The 26,152-nt window shown below is 42.4% G+C and overlaps 1 protein-coding gene across 1 annotated transcript in view; it reads left to right on the top strand.

Annotated features, from left to right (window-relative positions):
- Nucleotides 1-340: 340 nt before the first annotated feature.
- The window catches only part of GASK1B (golgi associated kinase 1B), a 67,536-nt gene continuing 41,724 nt past the window's right edge, over nt 341-26,152 (top strand). The window contains exon 1 of the mRNA XM_040332297.1: nt 341-1,700. Within this exon, the coding sequence (XP_040188231.1) occupies nt 842-1,700 (859 nt within the window). The 5' untranslated portion in view covers nt 341-841. The remainder of the gene's footprint in view (nt 1,701-26,152) is intronic.

Below are 26,152 nucleotides of genomic sequence, written 5' to 3'. Positions count from 1 at the left end.
AGTGAGCGCAATAATAAAATGCTTCTGTTTTTTCAGAATTTTAGTACAAACGTTTAAATGAAAATCTAACCACGTTTGTCCAGCTTTGCTAAGGGAGCAGAATATCTGGAATGCTATACAGCATTTCCACACCTACTGGGGAAAATACAATGACACGTTGTCAAATGAGGCACAGAAATATTTCCAACGTTTTATGAACTGACTGCTACAATGCATTTTACATATTAAGGTAACTGAAAGTTTGCTGAATGTGTGCTTAGGAAATAGGGTGTGGTGCTCTTAAACGTTATTTCCATTTAGGTTTTATAGAGAGACTGTTTCTAATTCTCCCTGGAATTCCTGAGGTATTATATAATAGCCACTCACACAAATTAAGCTGTCATTGCTCAGGGCAGAGTTCGCCTTGCAGTTTTATATTAAAATGCTTCTAATATGAGGGAATGGAGCCGTACTAAAGAGTTCTCTGTCCCGGCAAACAGACGTTTCCTGGTATGACAAAAATATGCTGCATTTTTTTTTTCTCTCTTTCTCACATGAACAATTCTTAGGCAGGCAGCCCCTGACATTTGGACTGGAGATCTCCGCCTCGCTTTGTTTACACAGTTGTCTCCATTCATTCAGTGAAAGAAATCACTTCCCTAGTGGTAGCTGATAAAAGGCTCTCTGCAGTGGAGTGTCAGAGTCACTGTGAGATCCAGCAGCACATTCCCATTCTCAGGCTGCGAACAAGCTCTTTCCATTTCTTAAACAAACTATTTATTTTCTTTCTAAGAAGCATGCAAGATCCCAACAGGAGATCACAGCTTCCTAGCAGCTGTCACTATGTAGATTGCCTGGAGAGATGACCTCAGCTCGGACAGGAACCCTCAGGAGCTCATTGATTCGGTTACTTTGTGCCTGGATCTGTCGAACGTGTGGTGGGAGACGTCCCAAGAGCAAGAGGAGTCTACTACTGCTCTGCACTGCCTGTATTCTATATGGGATTTTTATTGTAAGTCAGATGGTAAGTGTTCTACCACAGAAGCCCACTCAGAAAGTGTCCACTGAACAACCAAGGAACTTTTTGGAACAGAATACTTTTTATGTGGAAAATTCACAGCCAGATGGGGGCGCTGTAAACAGCTCTCCAACGCTGCAGCCAAATGTTGTCTACATCACTCTGAGGTCCAAGAGAAGCAAGCCGGCCAATATCAGGGGGACTGTGAAACCAAAAAAGAGGAGGAAATCGGCATCATTAGGGAAAAATGAACTGGGGCACAGTGTCTTTCATGATATTCACAAAATGGAGGACAGACTTGCGGAAGGGAATCAAAAAATGGGAACCCCCACCCATAAATCCAGGGACCTGGGGTTAACTCTTGTAGGTGATGCTAAGGGGGAGACTAACAAGCATCAGAGTAACATTAGAATATACAGTGACAGAGCACCACCTTGGTTTAGTCCAGCTGACATAAGGGCAATGCGGTTCCTAGCAGATTCCAGGATACAAAAGATTACACAGGTGCCTTCAAGCCATGCACATCTCATCCTGTTTGAAACGCCGTCCAAGAAAAAGCCTGTTTCATCAGCCGGCCAGGGAGAGTGTGGTCTTGTCAAACGACCCCTGGACATGAGTGAAGTGTTTGCTTTCCACTTGGATCGGATACTGAGGCTTAACCGGTCATTGCCAGCTGTAAGCCGAAATTTTGAGTTTGTGCAAGGTGAGAGGATCTATTGTTCTATTGTAGGATAGATTTGGTTTCCTGAAATACGTGCACAATGGCCACCTGTCTTGTCTTCTTGCTGTCCTCTATTCGTTTCACTATATGGCAAATATATATACCAAAAATGTCAAAGTGTGTCACCCACAATAGCCAATCAAATTCTTGCTTTAACTTTCTAACTGCCATTAGGAAAATAGCAGTTGGGATATAGTTACTAAAGACTAAGGGCCAGATTCACAGCGGAGATACGACGGAGTATCTCAGATACTCCGTCGTATCTCTGTTTCTATCTATGCGACTGATTCATAGAATCAGTTACGCATAGATAGCCCTAAGATCCGACAGGTGTAATTGTTTTACACTGTCGGATCTTAGGATGCAGTACCGCGGCCGCCTCTGGGGGGAGTTTGCGTCGTAAACCAGCGTCGAGTATGCAAATTAGGAGTTATGGCGATCTACGACGGTTTTTCGCGTTCGCTACGTCGCTGCTAGTCTAGTTTCCCGTCGCAAAGTTAGTCGTCGTTTTGGGTGCCTTAACTTTACACAGCACACGTATGTGCTGTATAAAGTATGGCCGTCGTTCCCGGGTCAAAATTTAAAAATCAACGTCGTTTGCGTAAGACGTCCGGGAATACGAAAGTACGCTACGCACATCTCCGTTCGAAAAAATTACGTCACTCACGGCGGGAATTTCGAAACGGAGCATGCGCAGTAGGTCCGGCGCGGGAGCGCGCCTAATTTAAATGGCACACTCCCCTTTGAACTATGCGGGCTTACGCCGGAGGCCCCCGGTGTTAGTTTTCACGCAAGTGCTTTGTGAACCAGGCACTTGCGATGAAAACTTGCGGCGGTGTAACGTATCTAAGATACGTTACGCCGCCGCGATTCTACGTGAATCTGGCCCTAAGTATCTCTCCTTTCAGATAGTTTTTTTTATTTGCAAACAAATATCCAGGCTCTGGCTATGCGTGAGACAAATGAGCCTATACCCTGAGGAAAAAAAAAATACCTTACTGGAATATTACAGTTAGATAGGACTTTTTTTTGGGGGGGGGGGTTGGTAAAACACTGTATAGTACAGTATTTTGGAAGTTTTTTAAATCACTTGTATTAGTGTAAACTACAAATTTATAATTAGTGTAACTTTATCATTTTATTGCTCAAACCTTCATGCTGCTGCTAATTTGTTTTATTTCTTTCCTGAATGAATATCAGCGGTAATTAGTTCTTAATTGGGACTTTATTATTTCTCATGTAATATTTGGCCCGCACAAGGTAAGACTGGCTATGTTGGTACCACAAAGCCTAGCAGACTCCGCTGATCAAAGTTTGACTATACATTTTAGCAACTGTAATTCCTCACAGTTTTCCCTAAGCCTGCTGTGTAAGTTATAGGATGTGCATCATAGTTTCTGTGGTTACTAAATACTACACCTCGCAGACATGTCTGTCATGTACTAACACTATAAACCTTGCAAGAGAGTTTATTGCTGCTATATTTGTCCATCCTGAACAGTTACTGCAATTCAATAAACCCAGTGAAAATAGCAGTACACCTTCAGAGATAATTATTGCCATATATAATGGGATATGCTTTTGACAGAGAATGTGCTACAGTGAGTAGTTGTGTTGTGGAATATCTGGGAATATTTGATAAGTAAAAGGGAAAGTTTCATTAATGTAATATGTATTACTATTTTTTATCTGCCTGAGGTAAAATTTCTGCTCAAAATTTTGTAGCGCTTGTGTTCATTTCCAGTAATCAATAAGATCTTGAATATTTTAAATTGGTCTGCTTTTATGACCAACTAAATGTTAGTATCCAAAGGTATAGTCACTAATTCTGACACCCCTATTGTATTTTCCTTAAGCCAGCCATACATGGATCAAAATTTGGCCGATTTACCAGGGACCGTTTAAATTTTGATATATGTATGTGCAAGCTGGTTGTACACAATCGACCGTCTTGTGTACAGCCAGCCTGTTGGAAAAGTTTGTCTCGATCAGCGCCGTCCGCTATAACCGGTAACGCTAATCAATGTATTCTGACAGCGAGGAAGTCTCCCTGCTGTCAGAATACAAGAGCTCAGCAGGAGGTATTCCCCCATTCACATCGAGAGTGTGAATGGGGGAATTACATCATTTTCTTTAGTTCAATCTGCTGGCTGAACGAAAAAAGATGACTCATGTATGGCCAGCCTTAGATTCGATCTGTTAGATCAGCAACATTTACTAATAATTATATGGCATAGGCCATAGGCTCACCTGAACATTGCCCTACTACCGTAAATACTCGAGTATAAGACGAGTTTTTCAGCCCTTTTTTTTGGGTTGAAAATTACCCCCTCAGCTTATACTCGAGTCAGTACCTGAGTCCATTGCCGCCTGACCTCACGTTGCCCATTGCAGAATCAGATCTGTGTACCCGAGTCTGTGACATAGACGGCGGCCGTGCAGTTTTAAAAACTTGTGCTCCTCCTTGTGCTGTTCCGTGATAGGTGGCACACTCGGATTCCCAGCAAACACTGGGCTAAATTCAGTAACACTTACAACGGGCGTATCAATAGATACGCCGTCGTAAGTCCGAATCCGCGCCGTCGTATCTTTAAGCGTATGCTCAAATTGAGATACGCTTAAATGTTGCTAAGATACGACCGGCGTAAGTCTCCTACGCCGTCGTATCTTAGTTGTATATTTACGCTGGCCGCTAGGTGGCGCTTCCGTTTATTGCCACTTAGAATATGCAAATGAGCTAGATACGCCGATTCAGAAACGTAAGGCTTTTTCCGGCGTAAAGTTCCTCCTGCTATATGAGGCATAGCCAATGTTAAGTATGGACGTTGGGACAGAGTCGAATTTTACGTCGTTTGCGTAAGTCGTTCGCGAATAGGGCTTTGCGTAAGTTACTATTACTATTACTATATTACTATTATTTGCGACGTGATTAGGAGTATGCGCACTTGGATACGTTCACGGACGGCGCATGCGCCGTTCGTTAGAAACGTCATTTACGTGGGGTCATGTTTTATTTACATAAAACACGCCCACCTCTTCACAATTTGAATTAGGCGCGCTTACGCCGGTACATTTACGCTACGCCGCCATAACTTAGGGCGCAGGTTCTTTCTGAATACAGAACCTGCCTCACTAAGTTACGGCGGCGTAGCGTATCTGAGATACGCTACGCCCGCACAAAGTTACGACGGGCTTTCTGAATCTAGCCGTCTGTGTTTAGTGTTCCGCCTATCACGATCGCCCTCTCGTCCTCTCGTCTATCACGAACGAGAGGGTGATTGTGATAGGCGGAACACTGAACACAGGCGGAACACTCAGTTTCCCAGCAAACACTGGGCCGGATTCAAGAAGCAATTGCGCCTGTGTAACCATAGGTTACACAGCGCAATTGCTTACTTGCCCCGGCGTAACGAGTGCTCCTGATTCAGGAACCTCGTTACGCCGACTGCAGCCTAAGGCTCTTATGCCCGCATATCTTAGGCTGCATTCTTGCGGTGGCCACTAGGTGGCGTTCCCGTTGTGCTCAGTGTATAGTATGCAAATTGCATACTAACACCGATTCACAACGTTGCGCGAGCCCTGCGTACGCAATTTACGGCGTTTACGTACGGCGTAAGTGAATCATGAATGGCGCTGGACGTCCTTGCAACGTCATTTGCCGCAATGCACGCCGGGAAAGTGCATGCGCTCTACGATCGGCGTGGGAACGCGCCTAATTTAAATGATTCCCGCCCCCTACGGGATCATTTAAATTGCGTGCTCTTGCGCCGGGCATTTTGCCGGTGCGCCCGCGCAATTTACGGAGCTTCTGCTCCGTGAATCAAGAGCAGCGGAGCAAATTTGCGGGGGCGCAGGGCAAAAATGTTGCCCTGCTCCTCCGTAAATAATGCGCAAATCTCTTTGAATCCGGCCCACTGTGTTCAGTGTTACGCCTGGTCTCATCAGTCCACAGAATATATCAATGCAAAGAAATTTTTTAAAAACTGCAGTTTTTTCGGGAGCAGTGATTTTTATAATGCTTAAAGTGAAACAATAAAAGTGAAATATTCCTTTAAATTTTGTACCTGTGGGGTGTGTATAGTATGCCTATAAAGCAGCGCATTTTTCCCGTGTTTAGAATTGTCCCTGCACAAAGTGTCATTTCTGAAGGAAAAAAAGTAATTTAAAACCACTCGTGGCTATAAGGAATCCCCGGGTCCCCGGCAATACAGAGAAAAGTAATTGAAAAAAAAACGGCAGGGGTCCCCCCAGTACATTATTAGGCCCTTTTGGGTCTGGTATGAATATTAAGGGGAACCCCTGCCGTTTTTTTAATGACTTTTATCTGTATTGCCGGACCAACAATTAATTAATAGATGCAGTAGTTTTTTTTACCTTTAAAAATTACATTTTGCACAGGGAACCAAAATTAAAAAAAAAAATGCCCGGGGGTCCCCCCCCAAATTCCATATCAGGCCCTTCAGGTCTGGTATGAATATTAAGAGGAACCCTGCATCAAAATGTTAAAAAATGGCGTGGGGTCCCCCCCAAAAATCCATACCAGACCCTTATCCGAGCATGCAACCTGGCAGGCCGCAGGAAAAGATGGAGGACGAGAGCGCGCCCCCCTCCTGAACCGTACCAGGCCACATGCCCTCAACATGAGGAGGATGCTTTGGGGTCTAGACCTCTAAGCACCATGTCCCCATGTTGATGGGGACAAGGGCCTCATCCCCACAACCCTTGACTGGTGGTTGTAGAGGTCTGCGGGCGGGGGGCTTATTGGAATCTGGAAGCCCCCTTTAACAAAGGGGACCCCCAGATTCCGGCCACCCCCTATGTGAATTGGTAACGGTACATTGTACCCCTACCATTTCACAAAGAAAGTGTAAAAAATTGTAAACGAACACACAGACATTGTTGGGAAAGTCCTTTATTAAAAAAAAAAAAAAAAAAAAAACATTCCAGCGATGTAATCCAGTCTGTCCCGCAGTGATCCGATGTCCAGCGCTGCAGTCTCCACTCCACACGAAACCCCCATGACGTACGAGGGGGCTCGGTCACCCATCACATAATAGGTAAGCTCCGGCTTTTCCCGCTTGCTGGGGAATAGCCAATGACGTAGGCGGGGTCTGATGTACGAGGGGGCGGGGTCACCCGTCAGATCATAGGGTAAGCCCAGGCTTTCCCCGCTTGCCGGGGAATAGCCAATGACGTAGGCGGAGTCTCGCCTACGTCATTGGCTATTTTTATTTTATTTTTTATTTTTTTTAATAAAGGACTTTCCCAACGGTGTCTGTGTGTTTTTATTTTATTTTTTACACTTTCTTTGTGAAATGGTAGGGGTACAACGTACCCGTTACCAATTCACATAGGGGGGGCTGTAATCTGGGGGTCCCCTTTGTGAAAGGGGGCTTCCAGATTTCGATAAGCCCCCAGCCCACAGACCCCCACAACCACCTGGCAAGGGTTGTGGGGATGAGGCCCTTGTCCCCATCAACATGGGGACATGGTGCTTTGGGGTCCAGACCCCAAAGTATCCTCCCCATGTTGAGGGCATAGCGTCTGGTATGGTTCAGGAGGGGGGGGCGCTTAAAACCCATACCAGACCTGAAGGGTCTGGTATGGATTTTTTGGACCCCACTCCATTTTTTTTAATTCTTGATAACTTTATCAGTGAATCCTGATTTGCATGAACTTCAAATATTTTATTAAGAAAACAAACCACCCACCACCACCCCACACCCCATTTGGATGGTCGATTCCCCCCTCTGTCGTTCGGTCACTCGGTCGATCCACCCACCAGCCCCTCACTTACCCCATCTAGTTTATGGGCAGCTCTGGCTCCTTCCTGCATCTCTTCCTTCTTGGCAGCATTACAGCGGCTTCCTCTGCATCTCCTCCTCAGCTGCTTCTTCCTCGGCGGCCAATACAGTCACTCCTCCTCTCAGCTAATCAGGTCTTAAGACCCACTTCCTGATTGGTCGGGAGGATAATCAGGAAGTCAATAGCAAATTTTAATGCACTATTGTCACACAACTGGGTGGGCTCAGCACACAGTGCTCTGCGCCCTGAGCCCACCCTTATTTAAAGCCAATTGGAGCCTCAGGCTCTAAACATTGAAATCCATGCGTCCGATGTCCTGTATGTAGATAAGGACTGGGGCACATGGATTAGGGGGGTGGCCACTGGTCATAAATGTTTGATACCGACAGAAAACCCTCAGGTTAAAAAGAAAAATTCCTAAGCTACTTTGACACTGCAGCGATTCTAATGTGCTAAAGTGCTAAATTTAGTGCCTGTAAAACGTCTGAAAAATGGCACCCCAGTGTGAAAGCCTGAGTGCTTTCACACTGGAGCGGTGTGTCAGCAGGGAAGGAAAAAAAAGTCCTGCAAACAGCATCTTAGGGGCATTGCGGGAGCGGTGAATACACCCCTCCTAAAACGTCCCTGTCATTGAAATTAATGGCCAGTGCTGCTGCAGCACCCGCAAATCGATTCGGCAGCGACGCTTTGCAGACGCTTTTAACCCTTCTTTAGCCGCTAGGGTTGCAGGCAAAAAGAGCTGCTAAAACGACCGAAAAGTGCCTCTAAAAATAGCGGCGCTTTGCCACCGACGCCCGCCCCAGTGTGAAAGTGCCCTAACATTACAGGTTCTTCACAGGGTTTGAAGGAACAAAGTTATTTTATATGAATAACAACCCTATGTAAATTCAGAGAACAGTTTTACTATCAATATTTATCTCATGCTGTTTAGTTATGTTAGCACTGAATGGTTGTTTTTCCAACTGACATTTAGATCTACAGGATGATGGATGTTGAGGAAGCCCTCTATAGAGCTGTACGTGCAGTGCTTGTTTTTTTCCTATTCAATCTGGAGAGAACAATAGGATAACAAAGGATCAGCATTACCTTATATCCTTATAGGATACATCCTGATGTAAGCTGCTCCTTTCCCAAGGATATATTGTCATGGGAATTGGCCAGCAAGCTACCATAAATTAAATGCTGCAATGTATTGTTAATAAACGATTTACAGTAACATTTCATAAAATAACCAGTGACAAGATGCATGGTACAAATGCCCCATAATACATTAGATATGCCAGTTCCATGCATTTAAAAAAAAAATATGAAAATTTTATCGACTGAGAGATAATGGCCTAGGGTAACAGCACTGCCACCGCCACGTCACCGCGTTTTCTGTCCGCTGGGAATTTGGTCTGATGGTGTGTACACACATCAGACCAAAACCTCCCAGCAGACATGTCTGATGAAAACAGTCCGCGGACAGTTTTCATCGGACATGTCTGGCCGTGTGTACAAGGCCTTATACCTTTCTAGGAATATATTGATGGCATTAAAGGAGTTGTAAATAAAAAAAAAATCTTATGCTGAAATTACTGTTTACAGGGTATAGAGACATAATAGTTAACTGATTCCTTTTAAAAACTATTAAAAATAGATAAAAATCAATCATATAATGTACCTGTAGTTTCTAGTTTCGTTTTTGCATGTTGTTTCCTGCCTCTCTGCTGTACAGAGCCACAGAGCCATACAGGGCAGGGCAGTGATGGTTTGGAAAACGAAACTGGGGTTTTAGACACACAGTAATCACACCTCCTTGATTAGTGACCACAGAGAGAAAGCTCCCAGCACTGTGGTCATCAGGAAACAGACAACCAGGAAGTGGAGATCAGAGAAGAATTACAGCAAATTGAGAGCAAAAACGAACAATGAGGACATGAAAACAGCACTACATTAAGGTAAAGGAAGCTATTAAGATAAAAAAAAAATTCCTTTACAAACCCTTTAAGTTGGTTAAAGTTTGTCTGGCTATTGTAGCCAAGGATACTCACAGCTGGCGTTCCACTGTTATGCAGCAGCTGGAGTATGCTTTAATACAGTGGAATCTAGCCAGAGCTGGAGTTCCTCAGTCTGGACTCTTTAACATTTGCTCATTTTTAAGTATATGCAAAACCAGTCACTAAAATCTCAATGTTAATTTAATTTCACTAGACATGTCTAATCTTTTCATAAATGACTGATTGCTCTGTAATAATACCTGGTGATTCTGCCATAAAGTTCAGGCACTTGTTAGATTATGACAATACTCTGTGCTCCTACACTGTTATGCGGCGTACACACGATCGGACATTCCGACAACAAAACAGTGGATTTTTTTTCCGACGGATGTTGGCTTAAACTTGTCTTGCATACACACGGTCACACAAATGTTGTCGGACATTCCGAACGTCAAGAACGAGGTGACGTACAACACGTACGACGGCACTAGAAAAGGGAATTTCAATACCTAGTAAAAGTTAAGTGAGAGACAATTTGCGCTTTTCAGCCTCATGCTTTTCAGTCGTTACAGCGTGACGAATGTGCTATCTCCATTATGAACACTAGTTTTACCAGATCGAGCGCTTTCGTCTTGTACTTGATTCAGAGCATGCATGGAATTTTGTGCGTCGGAATTGGCTACACACGATCAGAATTTACGAGAGCGGATTTTGTTGTCGGAAAATTTGAGCACAATCTCTCAAATTTTTGTTGTCGGAAATTCCGACAGAAAATGTCCGATGCTTCTGTGATGTTCGCGGGAACGACGGCCATACTTAAGATTAAGTATGTCTCATAACAGTAGCTTTAACTATACGCTGGAAAAAGCCGAACACAAACAACGTAAAAAAATGCCCCGGACGGACGTACGTTCGTGGATCGCCGTAACTAGCTAATTTGCATACTCGACGCGGAATTCGACGGAAACGCCACCTAGAGGCCTACAGCAACATTAAAGCAACTGCAGGAATATCTGGCAAGTACTGGCTGTGTGGTACATGTGACAACAATCTGCCATATTCTTCATATGTCTGGGCTATTGGGTAGAGTGACAAGAAAAAAATCCAGGCCCAGCTAAATTTTGCAAAAACACAACTGAAGTCTCCCAAAGGCATGTGGGAAAATGTGTTATGGTCGGATGAGACCAAGGTTGAACTTTTTGGCCATAATTCCAAAAGATATGTTTGGTGAAAAAACACTGCACATCACCAAAAGACCACCATACCCACCGTGAATTATGGAGGTGGCAGCATCATGCTTTGGGGCTGTTTTTCTTCAGCTGGAATGGGGGCATTAGTCAAGGTAGAGGGAATTATGAACAGTTCCAAATACCAGTCAATATTGGCACAAAAGTTTCAGGCTTCTGCTATAAAGCTGAATGTGAAGAGGAACTTCATCTTTCAGCATGACAACGACCCAAAACATACATCCAAATTAACAAAGGAATGGCTTCACCAAAAGAATATACTGTATTTATCGGGCTATAATGCGCCCCGGCGTATAGCGTGCACCCCCGAACTTCAAGGAAAATTCCTGCAAAAAAAAAAAATTCTTACAGTTTGGATGCCCCTCGTCGGTGTCTTGCCCGTCGTCCACCGCGTCCTGCCCGTTGTCCATCGGCGGCCTCGTCCGGTCCGGCGTCCTTCGGCGGCCATCGTGGTGTCCTCCCTGCTCGATCCCCGCTTCCCGCGCTGTGTTCGAACCACTGCGCCGACATATACAGAGCGGAGTACACTCGGGTATAGTCGGGCGGGCTCGGCTCCTCTCGCGTAAAGGACGTACAGGACGCACAGGAGGTGACCACGAGAGGAGCCAAGCCTGCCCGACTATACCCGAGTGTACTGCGCTCGGTATATGTTGGCGCAGTGGTTCGAACACAGCGCGGGAAGCGGGTATCGACGTATATCGCGCACCCACGATTTTGCCCGGTGTACGCCGATAAATACGGTAAACATTTTGGAATGGCCCAGCCAGAGCCCAGACCTGAATCCGATTGGAAATCTGTGGGGTGGTCTGAAGAGGGTTGTGCACAGGAGATGCCCTCGCAATCTGACAGATTTAGAGTGTTTTTGCAAAGAAGAGTGAACAAATATTGCCATATCAATGTGTGCCATGCTGATAGGCTCATACCCAAAAAGTCTGAGTGCTGTAATAATATCAAAAGGTGCTTCAACAAAGTATTAGTGTAAGGGTGTGCACACTTATGCAACCATTTTGTTTTATTTTTTTAATGTTACTTCCATTCAACTAAAAGATTTGTTTGTTTGTTGTTTAACTGAGTTGTACAGTTTATAGGTCGCATCAACCGTGGAAACGTTACATCAAATAAACCTGACATTTTAACAGGGGTGTGTAGACTTTTTATATCCACTGTACATCATATAGGAAATTTACATACAAAAAAATCACTTTGAGAAAGTGAGGCCTTAACATGTTAAAACACATTCTTTACGTTTTATCATGACAAAACATTTATATCATTACTTTATACACTGAGAGGTTTTCACAGCTTTGGAATTATATAAATCACTTTTGTTTTAAAGGAATTTCGAGCATGCATGGTTACGATATTGATGCCTGCTCCTAAGCTGATGTATTGGGTATATCAAGAAAGAGGAATGTATAAGACTGATAAGTGTAATCCTATCTTCCTCCCTTTTCCTGTTGAAAGGGTTAGACCATAAGATGAAGCCAAATATACATAAACATTCTTTTTTCAAGAAGTTTATTTCCTTACAAAACAAACATCCATAAACTCTGATGTGTATGACTGAACAGTGCAATTGAATATTTTATGTCACTTTTTTAAGTATTTTTATTGTTAGTAGTAATAGCATTTATGTATTTTTTTTATCTATGTTCATACATACTATACATAATGTTGGGCTGTATTTATAAAAAAAGTTTTCACTGTTAGTGCTGCCCCCATACTCTGATGTCCTGAATCCTCTTTACCTTGGACGCTCAGCTTGAAGGTGTTTTTGCGTTATCCCGTCCATGGTTGTTGACCAACTGTTCACCTAACCTTTGGGCACTTTACTATTGCTTGGATTTGAGGGGGTGATCATCACCTTAACCTCCCTGGCGGTATGATTCTTTCAGAAAAAACATGCTGAAAGCGGTACCATTATTTGCAAGGAAATTTGGCGTTTTATACTGTAGGTCTGTAATTTTTAGAAATAACTCACTTAAATCTGACCAAACAAGATTCTAATAGGCATCCCGGGTATGACATTTTTTTAAAAACAAAATTATAAATTATAATATAATAAATAATTATAAATAATTATAACAAATAATAATATAATTATAATAAAAATTATTCAATAATGTAATCAAATCAAAATCACTGAAATTTGCTCAGTTGCAGAATTGTCGCTGTCATTATTTTTTTTTTTTATGACGAATTTCCCCACAAATCGCTATCGCACAATTCTGCAAGTGATTATAATTTATTATTGCTGTTTTTTAGCTGATCTAAAACCATTTTTGACATAAAGGGACACTTTTGGTTGCTATGGACAATCTACAGTTTGCAGGGAGAAAGAAACGTTTTTATTATATAAAATGACATGCATGACACAGGACAGACCACTAGGGACAAGGGGGGTGTGTTTTTTTTTACATACAGTACTGTAATCTATAAGATTACAGTATACTGTATGTAAAGTGTTTGTTTACTTTTTTGAATTTGGCACCGTTCTCCGTCCCCGTGCGTCGTAACGTCGCAGGGAACGGAGATCGGCGTCACACAGAGGCACTGTGTGAATCGAGCGAGGTCCCGCTCGCTCACACAGCGCGGTGGCATCGCTGGATCCAGGGACAAGGTAAGTAAACACTCCCTGTACATCCAGCGAGGCAAGCCCGAGTCTGACTCGGGGTTACCGCTCGCAGCAGGAAAATCTAACCCCGAGTCAGACTCGGGAATACCACCAGGCAGGTTAAGGAAACTTTGTATTGTCCCAAGTAAAGTCTATATGCAAGATTTGGCACCTTGGGTCCTGTTAAATGAGGCACCTTCTTGAGCTTACCTGGGTGGCTTTTCAATACAGCAATTATTTGGTCCGTGCATTTATTGTGATCATCTGGGTCTTTTGCAGATTCTTATTTCCCCTGAGGAAGAAATATATGTTGTTTGAAACGTGTTGGAAGTGTACCCAATATATTTTGGGGCAGATCCACAAAAGTATTACGCCGGCGTTTCTCTTGATACGTCGCGTAATTTCAAATTTTGCTCGTAGTATCCTTGTTTTGTATCTTCAAAACAAGATACGACGGCATCTCGGCTAGATCTGACAGGCGTACGCCGTCGGATCTAAGCTGCAATTTTTCGATGGCCGCTAGGTGGCGTTTCCGTCGAATTCCGTATTTGTTGAGTATGCAAATTAGCTAGTTACGGCGATCCACGAACGTACGTCCGGCTGGCGCATTTTTTTACGTCGTTTGCGTTCGGCTTTTTCTGGCGTATAGTTAAAGCTACTGTTATGAGGCGTACTCAATGTTAAGTATGGCCGTCGTTCCCGCGTAGAAATTTGAAATTTTTACATTGTTTGCCTAAGTCGTTCGTGAATAGGGATTTGCGTAGAATGACGTCACCGTCGGAAGCATTGGCTTGTTCCGGGTTAATTTCGAGAATGCGAACTGGGAAACCCCCACGGACGGCGCATGCGCAGGTAAAAAAAGCGTTGTTTACGTCGGGTCACGACATATTTACATAAAACACGCCCCCATCACAGCCATTTGAATTCCGCGCCCTTACGCCGCCAAAGATACACTATGCCTCATGTATTGTTTTCAACTTTATATTTTTAAATGTTTCTAATAAAATTTATTTTATGGATCCATATATGTGAACATGTGGAATGGATGAAAAGTTCCACCCAAATTTGAAATCATATATTTGAAGACAAAAGGATGTTGGCATTCATGTTAATGATGCAACCACTTAGGCCCCGTACACACTTCCGAGAAACTCGACGGGCAAAACACATCGTTTTGCTCGTCGAGTTCCTTGTGAAGCCGCCGAGGATCTCGCCGAGCCAACTTTTCCCATTGACTAACGAGGAAATAGAGAACATGTTCTCTTTTTGGCCCGACGAGATCCTCGTTGGTTTCCTCGGCGAAAAGTGTACACACGACCGATTTTCTCGGCAGAATACGTCTGCCATCGAGTTTCTGGCTGAATTCTGCCGAGAAACTCGGTCGTGTGTACGGGGCCTTAGTTATCGCTTTCTATGATGTCTCAATCACTGGGCCAAGTGTCACTGTGATTAAAAAAAAATATATATATATATATATATATTGTATATTTGGAATTTTTTACTTGCCAAAATATATGTAACTTATTTCTACCACTGTAAATCGAAATACAGTAGATGATGATTTCGAAATTATACACAATTGACACAAAACGTTAAAGGAGAAGTATAGCCGAAGCTCCTTTGGCTGTACTTCTCCTGTGGACCACAGGAGTGGAGATCGTTTTGCACTCCTGTGTGCCAGTTGAAGTACGCTGTCTGCTGACGTCACAGAGCTGGTCCAGGCAATATCGCAACAAGGAAGTCTGGATCCGCCCACATGCCTAGATCAGCACCTGGCTCAGCCTTTCAGCATTGGGCTGGCTGCTCCCGTCCCCTCCATAGCCCAGCTCTCCAATGAGTGTGGGGGAGGAGGGGCCAGAGCAGAGAGCTGCTGACTGATAGCAGCTCTCTGCTCAGGGAGCTGTGAAAACCAAAACGATTGGCAGTGTTTGATCGCTCTCAGTGTTAGAGCCAGTGGGGGACAGATGCTGCATCCAGCAGGGTTAGTATGATTGAAAAAAAAAACGTATTCTCATACTTCTCTTTTAAGGGCATAACTTAATGGGGTGTGTTTGTAAAAAAAAAATGCAGAGCTATCCAATCTGTAAAATTGTATGTAAATGTGTTCTGTGTGGAGCCAACACAAATGTTCACAGGCTATTTTCTCCCCAGGTTGAATGCATTCATTCACAGGAATAAGGTAAATACCACATCGTGACAACTAGATGGAGCTAATGATTATAGGATATAAATACTTTTTACTATGATTGTCTATGGTGGCTATGATGCGGTATATTCCTGATTTCAATGAATAAACAGATCAAACCAGAGAGAAAATAAAATGAGAACATTCAATGGTTGATTTACTAAGGGCAAATAGACTCTGCAGGTGCTCCAGACCTTAGTAAATGAGATAAAGAGAGCAAAGAATACCCAATCATGCACAAGGAAAATATAATTGCCTGTACATGATTGGATGATGCAAGTCAGCAGAGCTTCTGCTCATTTACTAAGCTCTAGATCAACTGCTCTCGCAGAGTGCGACTGCACTTTACAAAGTTCACAGTCTATTTGCCTTTAGTAAATCAACCCATCAGTTTTTATCCCATTCATACAGAATGAATGTACATGCAGTTTCGCAGAATGAATAGCTCTGCAAATTTTTGATACATACACCCCAAAGTGTATGCCAGAGCAAAATAAAAATAAAACAAATGTGGTCCATCTCTGCAATGCATGCACATCCCATGTGCTTAATCCTTTTAAAAAATACAAATACCTGGTAATCTGCCAGAAATGCTCTCAGCTCCTAAGTCTTGTTGTGAACTGACACAGAATTTTGGTGGACTGAGTGGTATCAGTCCTGCCCAGCTGTCTTTTGCTAAACTACTTAACCCCCTCCTGCCACCCAATCTCCTCATCTTTCAGACAACATACACTGATTATTTTGTAGACCAATATAAGGAATAGGAGGGCTGAAGCCTGCACAGGACACAACCGTTTCTTCATACTTATTAAGATGTCACAAAGTGGCATTTCATTCATCTTCATTCATTGCAGTGGGTTGTGATGTGATGTTCTACACCAATGGGGAGGAGCTAGAAGTGCTGGTGGGGGACCTGAGGTTATGGTATGCCCACTTGACTTCAGCAAAACTTCCAGCTTAACTTCAGGTACATCTTCCTATATAAAGTCTATGTACAGTCTCCTTCACTTTCCTCCTGCACAGCACTTGCTTGTTGTGAAACACTTTGATTTATCTGACAGGCTCCCAGTCAGATTAGCAATGGCCCTTTACAGGCAGGAACTCTGTAGCCTCTTTTTGTGTAGCACAGTGTATTAAAACAACTTGTAAATCTTCCTCTGTGGCCACTGATCCCAGCACCACCCCTTCAGGCACTGCCAACCCACCTGCCTGCAGCTGCCCCTTTCACTAGCCCTCTAGGCTAACTATCCACACCAGTCCACACTAGTTCAGCTGACTGACAGCTAGCCCACCTCGCTGACTCTCAGGAGATCTCTCAAGGAAGGATGAAGACTTAACCACACTGCTGTCTTCAAGGAGACTGACTACGTGTAGCAGTCTCCCACCTTGTTAGTCCCCAACAGTGTTGACTACTCACGCTGTCCTCTCTCTTGCTCCTGTGCCTCCAGAAAAGCCTCCTCCTGTGTGTTTTAGCAGGATCCTTCCAGCACCCGAGCCCCGATCCAAGGCACCCCCCCAGACTAGGGGGTACCCCCGAGGTCCACCGACAGCCTTCTCAACACTGCATCTCCATCTTCCACCTGACTGCCTCTGCTGGCATGGCTTTAGTCTGTTTATGGAGTGGTCTCAGCCCCCTGCCAACCTACCACTGAGGATTGGCTGAGGCTCCATAAATATTAAGGGCAACTCCTCCCAACCTCCACCTACTAATTCTAGAAAAAGGAAATGGCAATAGGGGCAGGGGAGGGGCAGTGGGACTTTATATGAAACAAGACATTGGGGCAGGATGAGTCAGTCAATAAGATAAACACAACATTTAATGGTAGCAACTTTAAGTATAGTACATAAAATGACATTCGAAATAAATCAATAAAATAATACTGAGTATGGTATAAAATGATTGGTAAATCATATCAAACATTTTAACAATTGGTTGCATAATATGCATAGTAGCACATGATTCTCAAAGATGTCAGTAGTGTACCCAAATGTTAAACATATTAAAGCGGTGGTTCACCCACAATAACAACATTTTAGCATTAAATTAAGCATAGTAGCACGAGCTACAGTATGCCTTTATTTATTTTTTTTGCCCCGTACTCACTGTGCAATCCTATAGTGAAGATTCCGACTCCCCGCGGGGAATGGGCGTTCCTATCCAGAGGGAAGATGATTGACGGCCGGCTATGGCACGTCACGCTCCCCGAAGATAGCCGGAGTAGGTCTCGGCTCTTCACGGCGCTATACGGCGCCTACGCACAGACTATGCGCAGGCGCCGTGAAGAGCCAAGTCCTATTTCGGCTATTTCCGGAGAAGCGTGACGCGCCATAGCCGGCCGTCAATCATCTTCCCTCTGGATAGGAACGCCCATTCCCCGCGGGGAGTCGGAATCTTCACTATAGGATTGCACAGTGAGTACGGGGCAAAAAAAATAAATAAAGGCATACTGTAGCTCGTGCTACTATGCTTAATTTAATGCTAAAATGTTGTTATTGTGGGTGAACCACCGCTTTAATATGTTTAACATTTGGGTACACTACTGACATCTTTGAGAATCATGTGCTACTATGCATATTATGCAACCAATTGTTACCATGTTTGATATGATTTACCAATCATTTTATACCATACTCAGTATTAGTTTATTGATTTATTTAGAATGTCATTTTATGTACTATACTTAAAGTTGTTACTATTAACCTACCTGGCGGTATGATTCTGTCTGAAAAAACATGCTGAAAGCGGTACAATTATTTGCAAGGAAATTTGGTGTTTTATACTGTAGGCCTGTGATTTTTAGGAATAACTCACTTAAATCTGACCAAACAAGAATCTAATAGGCATCCCGGGTATGACATTTTTTTAAAAACAAAATTTTAAATTATAATATAATAAATAATTATAAATAATTCTAGCAAGTAATAATATAATTAAAATAAAAATTATTCAATAATGTAATAAATAAAGGCATACTGTAGCTCGCGCTACTATGCTTAATTTAATGCTAGAATTTTTTTTTTTATAGGGTGAACCCCCTCTTTAAGGTAGTATATTGGAATAACATTGATTAATGACTCAAACTTTTCAGTAGAACCCATGGTGACCTTGTGATTGCTGTGATATGACATCAATTGATAGTAAGGCTTGACGCGTTTCGTGAAGTGATATCCACTTAATCTTCTAATTCTAGAAGATTTTTCAACCCTCTAGACCAGGGGGAGACTCCAAAGAGCTGCCAGGATGAGTCACCCAGCCCTGAACATTAGCAAACCCTGACCCAGATTCCATAGCTCAGGTTTAGCCCTTTTCCTAATCTACTTCTAGCACACACTAGATGGTGCTACAAGTGTAACTCCAGATACGGCTTTTTTAGGCAGGATTCGGAAAAAGAGAGCCTCAGTCAAGTTTTTGTGTCTCCATTAGGGAGAAAGACATTTCTTCTCCCAGTTACAATTGACATTGGTACAGAAAAATAAAGAAAAACACAGTATTGAACACTTGAACAAAATTAGGGATTTTGAGGCTGCAGCTATGTTATAGTAAAATTCAGGTAAACAGGCTTTGAAGTCTGCAATGCAGAGGTATAGAGATCATATGTGACTTACTTAACTCCTCTAAAATGAAAGTCAAATATCCAAAGGACTGAAGAAAATTTAAGATAAGAACACCAGCCTTTCCAAAAATATTGATTTTATTGAGGATCCATAAATGATTCTATTAACTGCTTAAGGACCCCTTTACGCCGATATACGTTGGCAGTAGGGATGAGCCGAACACCCCCCCCCCCCCGTTCGGTTCGCACCAGAACCTGCGAACAGACCAAGAGTTCGTTTGAACTTTAGAACCCCATTAAAGTCTATGGGACTCGAACGTTTGAAATCTAAAGTGCTAATTTTAAAGGCTAATATGAAAGTTATTGTCCTAAAAAGTGTTTGGGGACCCGGGTCCTGCCCCTGGGGACATGTATCAATGCAAAAAAAGTTTTAAGAAATGCAGTTTTTTCGGGAGCAGTGATTTTAAATGAGTTTTTATCCTTCAGAAATGACACTTTGTGCAGAGACAGTTCTAAGCACGGGAAACAAGCGCTGCTTTACAGGCATACTTTACACCCCCCCTAGGTATGAAATTTAAAGGAATATTTCACTCTTATTGTTTCACTCTAAGCATTATTAAAATCACTGCTCCCGAAAAAGCGGACGTTTTTTTAAAACTTTTTTTGCATTGATACATGTCCCCTGGGGCAGGACCCAGGTCCCCAAAGACTTTTTATAACAATAACTTGCATATAAGCCTTTAAAATCAGCACTTTAGATTTCTCCCATAGACTTTTCCTGGGTGTTCTTTGGCTTTTCGAATTTGCCGCTGTTAGGAACAGGTAATGTTCGAGTCGAACATGAGTATGACTCGAACTCGAAGCTTATCCCTAGTTGGCAGAAGGGCACGGCTGGGCACAAGCACGTACCTGTACGTCGCCTTTAAGAGCCCAGCCATGGGTTGCGAGTGCGCCACCGGCAGCGAGTTTGCGACCTGGTCCTGTACTCCGTGACCATGCCCGCAGGACCTGCGGACTCGATCACCGCCAGTGTCCTGCAATTCGGTCACAGAGCTGAAGAACGGGGAGAGGTAAGTGTAAACAAGCCTTTAGCCCGTTCTTCCTGGTGTGACTGCCACTGATCGTCTGTTCCCTGTCATAGGGAACGATGATCAGTGACATCACACCCCAAGCCACGCCCCCACACAGTAGTAATCACTCCCTACTAAACACTTAACCCCTTCAGCGCCCCCTACAGGTTAACCACTTCACTGCCAGTGTCGTTTTCACAGTAATCAGTGCATTTTTATAGCACTTTTCGATGTAAAAATGACAATGGCCCCAAAATAGTGTCAAAAGTGTCCAATGTGCCTGCTATAATGTCACAGTGATGATAAAAATCACTGATCACCGCCATAACTAGTAAAAAAAAAAATGATTAATAAAAATGCCATAAAATTATCCCCTATTTTGCTATAACTTTTGCGCAAACCAATCAATAAACGCTTATTGTTACCAAAAATATGTAGAAGAATACGTATCGGCCTAAACTGAGGAAAAACTTTTTTTTTGTTATATAAATTTTTGGGGGATATTTATTATAGAAAAAAGTAAAAAATATAGAATTTTTTTTAAAAATTGTTGCTCTATTTTTGTTTATAGCGCAAAAGATGAAAACCGCAGAGGTGATCAAATACCACCAAAATAAAGCTCTATTTGTGAGAAAAAAAGGCCCAAATTTGGTTTGGGAGCCACGTCGCACGACCGCGCAATTGTCAGTTAAAGCGACGCAGTGGCGAATCGCAAAAAGGGGCCTGGTCCTTTAGCTACAAAATGGACGGGGCTTAAGTGGTTAACAGATACAAGGCTGGGTGAAACTTGGGGTGATCTGGAAGATGTTCAGCGAAAGCTAGTATGACATCTAGTTACCCTTAGCATAGTGTCTATGACAATACTATGCTAAGGCTAGTCAGATGTCATACAAGCATATACTGAACATCTTCCAGTGCCACAGAATGGCACGTACAGGCATATGGGCGTACATGTACCTCCCCGCCTTTCCACGGGTCGGGGGGTCCGATCGGGACCCCCCCCGGTACATGCGGCGGTCGGAAACCCGCAGGGAGCGATCGGGGACGAGGGCGCGGCTATTCGTTTCTAGCCGCCCCCTCGCGATCGCTCCCCAGAGCTGAAGAACGGGGAGAGCCGTATGTAAACACGGCTTCCCCATGCTTCACTGTGGCGGCTGCATCGATCGAGTGATCCCTTTTATAGGGAGACTTGATCGATGACGTCAGACCTACAGCCACACCCCCCTACAGTTGTAAACACACTAGGTGAACCCTAACTCCTTCAGCGCCCCTTGTGGTTAACTCCCAAACTGCAACTGTCATTTTCACAATAAACAATGCAATTTAAATGCATTTTTTGCTGTGAAAATGACAATGGTCCCAAAAATGTGTCAAAATTGTCCGAAGTGTCCGCCATGATGTCGCAGTCACGAAAAAAATCGCTGATCGCCACCATTAGTAGTAAAAAAAAATAATAATAATAAAACTATCCCCTATTTTGTAAACACTATAAATTTTGCGCAAACCAATCGATAAACGCTTATTGCGATTTTTTTTTTACCAAAAATAGGTCGAAGAATATGTATCGGCCTAAACTGAGGAAAAAAAAAATTGTATATATGTTTTTGGTTGGATATTTATTATAGCAAAAAGTAAAAAATATTGCATTTTTTTCAAAATTGTCGCTCTATTTTTGTTTATAGCGCAAAAAATAAAAACCGCAGAGGTGATCAAATACCACCAAAAGAAAGCTCTATTTGTGGGAAAAAAAGGACGCCAATTTTGTTTGAGAGCCACGTCGCACGACCGGGCAATTGTCTGTTAAAGCGACGCAGTGCCGAATCGCAAAATCTGGCCTGGGCATTAAGCTGCCTAAAGGTCCGGGGCTTAAGTGGTTAAAGAGGAACGTGGGATGGGGTGCCCCGAAAGCATTCCCCACAATGCACCACATTTACCTCTTAGTTTACTCTTATACATTGATGATAGGTATGCTGTTTCTACTGTCATTACCACTAGCCTGCTCTTGGATTCTTCACCTGAACGGACATCTTTGTTCTTTGGCCATTGGGTGGCCACTAAGATAACTCCCATAACTCCCATAACTGGAGTTGCATTATCTTGGCATTTGGCATCTTCAAGGTGCACCACAGCAGGTCTACAATTAAAATAATGCCATTTTTTTCTACTTCAGTTCCACTATATCAGTTAGTATCTGGGCAATGAGAAGACTGGTGCTCCTTTCCTGATTTTCTGCAACCATTTGGATAGGGGCTCTGTCCCTCTTATAAGAGTGGTGGAAATAATTTTGCAGAACTTAATTGTTCTACACAACAGTGGCAACAGGACGGAATGGTATCTTATTAAGGTAATTTTTATTAAGGTAATTTTCCCATCTAAACCTCAACGTGTGTATGTATGTTCCAGCATCACGTCCAAACGGCTAAAGATATTAACATGAAACTTGGCACACATGTTACTTATAAGTCAGCAACAAACATAGGATAGGTGGTTTAACCCTTACCCACCCCCATTTGCCATGGTCAGGGTTTTCCTTTAAAGTCCCATTCAACTCTATGGGAAATACATGTTACTTCATAACTTCCAAACGGCTGTAGATATTTCGATAACACTTGGTCACATGTTACTTATATGTCCACTTAAACTATAGGATAGTTAATTTATCCCTTAACTACCCCCATTTGTGAGGGTCTGGGTTTTTGTTTAAAGTCCCATGCAAATCAATGGGAAATGTATGTTCCCACATAACTTCTGTACTTTTTTTGTTCTCATTGTTCTCATTTTCACTTATTATTCAATTATTTTTTTGTGATCATTTTATATGTAGCGCCGTACCTTTTTTTATTTTTCTTGTTCTTTTTACTTTGGTCATAGGTAATAGGTATTGGCTGCTTCTTAAGCCTCGTACACACGGCCGAGGAACTCGACGTGCCAAACACATCGAGTTCCTCGGCCAGTTCAGCACTGAAGCCGCCGAGGAGCTCGGCGGGACGAGAGCTCCCATAGAACAACGAGGAAATAGAGAACATGTTCTCTATTTCCTCGCCGAGCTCCTCGTCGGCTTCCTCGGCCGAAAGTGTACACACGACCAGTTTCCTCGGCAGAATTCAGCCAGAAACTCGGTCGGAAGCTGAATTCTGCCGAGGAAACTGGTCGTGTGTACGAGGCCTTACACTCACATGTTTTCTCTTTTATTCTTTTTAGTTTAGCACAGTGTTTTTTTCTACCATTTTTGTGGTTGAAAATATTTTTTTCAAATAAAAATATATGACAGTTAAATTAACCCTTACCTACACCCTTATATAAAAGATGGGTATATTTATATTACTATGATTTTCCTCCCCAAAAGGTTAAGATAGGAAGACCGGGCAACGCCGGGTATTCAGCTAGTTTAAAATATAAATAAGGTCTTTGATAATGATCTCATCTATGGCCACTGCATAATGCTCATATAAAGAAATCCTGTATCTATTAATGAATATAAGTGACATTGTCCACCACAAAGTGTTATCCTCCAAAAGCCAAAAGCATAAAGAGTTGTTTTAGTTGAATGGATCTTTCCTGGTATATTACAGACCCTTGTGTCCCTGATGCTGTTACAGCACGGCATTAACAATGGCATTGTACCATACGTTGATTCTGTACCATTGTATGCAGGATTTTTCTCCATGGTGATAGTCTAGTGTTTTTATTTCCATTGGCCTCTTGCTTCCCAGAGTATCATGGCTAGAAAAAGGGATGCACATGTAATTCAATGTTTCTCTTGCTGAGCTGTTGTATTACCTACAATATCTTCGGAAACTACCGTATGTTTTACGTCATCAAGTGTCTGAGTTGCAGCTGTAGTTATGGGCAAAATTTTGAAAAACACACATTTCAGTTATTATATATGTATGGTCAAAAATAACAAAAATACATATTGTCAGTTTATTCATAATATATATGACTGCCCTGCTGTGGCATTAATACAATTATCTCATTGGATTCATTATGATGATTGTACACAATTACGGCAAATAACCAGAATTATGTAATCAACGATGGTTGGTCTTAAATGCCTACATGTTTTGTTTGGCTTTTGAAAACTGTCTGGGCTGTTTTTGACAAGGTGGTTTTGACATTAGATTGTTTTATCTACTATATTCCACTATTACGCATCAAAGTGGAAACAAGTGAGCAAAAACTTTGGGGATAAGTTGGATAATTATTAGTACCAATGTGTTTTGATTGCCGTTCTCTGCGCCACTGATCGGCCAATGTAAGACAGAGAGAGACTCGGGCAGAGCGAGGCAGAGCAAGTGACATTGTCAGTGTGATATTTTCAGGGGGGGGGCAATTGCCCTGTTGCCCCCCCTGGATCCACCCCTTCAGGGCTCAGCTTGAGAGATTTTCTATCCCCGTCTCTCTTGGTGACAATAGTTTAATCAGACAGGAAGTGAGGGGAAAATGCAACAGGGACACAGACAGCAATAAAAAGCTGATTTAAGTTTTAGCCTACCAATGCTGTACTCAAAAAATGAATTTACATGATTATTTCCTTATTTCCTGTTTTCCAAAACTGAGGTCAGAAGGATGGAAACTGGGAATTATTCAAAAAGAGGAGGGGGAAAATTTGAATCTAAAAGAGCTCGAGATAGAAATAAAATGCAACAGGGGCTCATATGATTCTCTGATCTATCTAGAACTAAAACAGAAAACAAATTGTGTGTATACACCCAAAAGGAAATTTATCAACCACAAAAATTAATAACTCACCCTTCACTTGAATATAATCTATAAACATTAACCATAGCTTAATGCATAAACCTAATCTTTAACCTAATCCCTAACAAAAAAAACTGGCTTATAACTCCACTGTAATTTAAGTATATGTGAACCCTTCCCATGTAAGCCAACCTATTCAGTTTAAAATGGAAATGCATGGTAAAATATGTGTGTGTGTGTGTGTTTATATACTATCTATCTAGACATATATATATATATATATATATATATATATATATGCACACACAGTACCGCTGTGTCGTCTACCTCACCTGTGAACCTATATATTATTATAAATACCTTTGTTTTCTCCTTATTTTTGTAAATGATCATATAATCTCCATTCTCAGATATATAAGGGGCTTGGAAAGGTAAAGATGGTAGGGTTGGAGAACCAGAAGTACACTGATTGTCCCAGTGAATGGCTGTGCAGGGAGGGTATGTCGGCACAAGTCTGAACATTGGAGGACAGGTGGGTCACAGAACGGCAGAGCGGGTGAATGCCTTTGTTAAAAAGGCATCTCCTTATTTTGCCTGGTGACACAGCACTGATCGTCTGCTTCCTCTCATCGGAAGCAGCAATCAGTGACGTGTCACAGTAAACCACACCCTCTAACAGTTAGAATCACTCCCTAGGACACACTTAACCCCTTCCCCGCCCCCTACTGGTTAACCCCTTACTGCCAGTCACATTTATACAGTAATCAGTGCATTTTTATAGCACTGATCCCTGTATAAATGTGAATAGTCCCAAAATAGTGTCAAAAGTGGCCATAATGTCGCAGTCATGAAAAAAATCGCCATAACAAGTAAAAAAAAATAATACTAATAATAATGCCATAAAACTACCCCCTATTTTGTAGACGCTAGAACTTTCGTGCAAACCAATCAATATACGCTTATTGCAATATTTTACCAAAAATATGTAGAAGAATACGTATCGGCCTGAACTGAGAAAAAAATTGCTTTTTTTAAAAAAAAAAAATTGGGGATGTTTATTATAGCAAAAAGTACAAAATATTGCTTTTTTTTTCAAAATTGTTGCTGTATTTTTGTTCATAACGCACAAAACAAAAACCGAGAGGTGATCAAATACCACCAAAAGAAAGCTCTATTTGTGGGAAACAAAAGGACATCAATTTTGTTTGGGAGCCACGTCGTACGACCACGCAATTGTCAGTTAAAGCGACGCAGTGCCGAATCGCAAAAAGTGGCCCGG

The sequence above is a fragment of the Rana temporaria genome, chromosome 1 (genome assembly GCF_905171775.1).
Source record: "Rana temporaria chromosome 1, aRanTem1.1, whole genome shotgun sequence".
NCBI lineage: Eukaryota > Metazoa > Chordata > Amphibia > Anura > Ranidae > Rana > Rana temporaria.
This window is presented reverse-complemented; position numbering and strand designations above follow the sequence as displayed.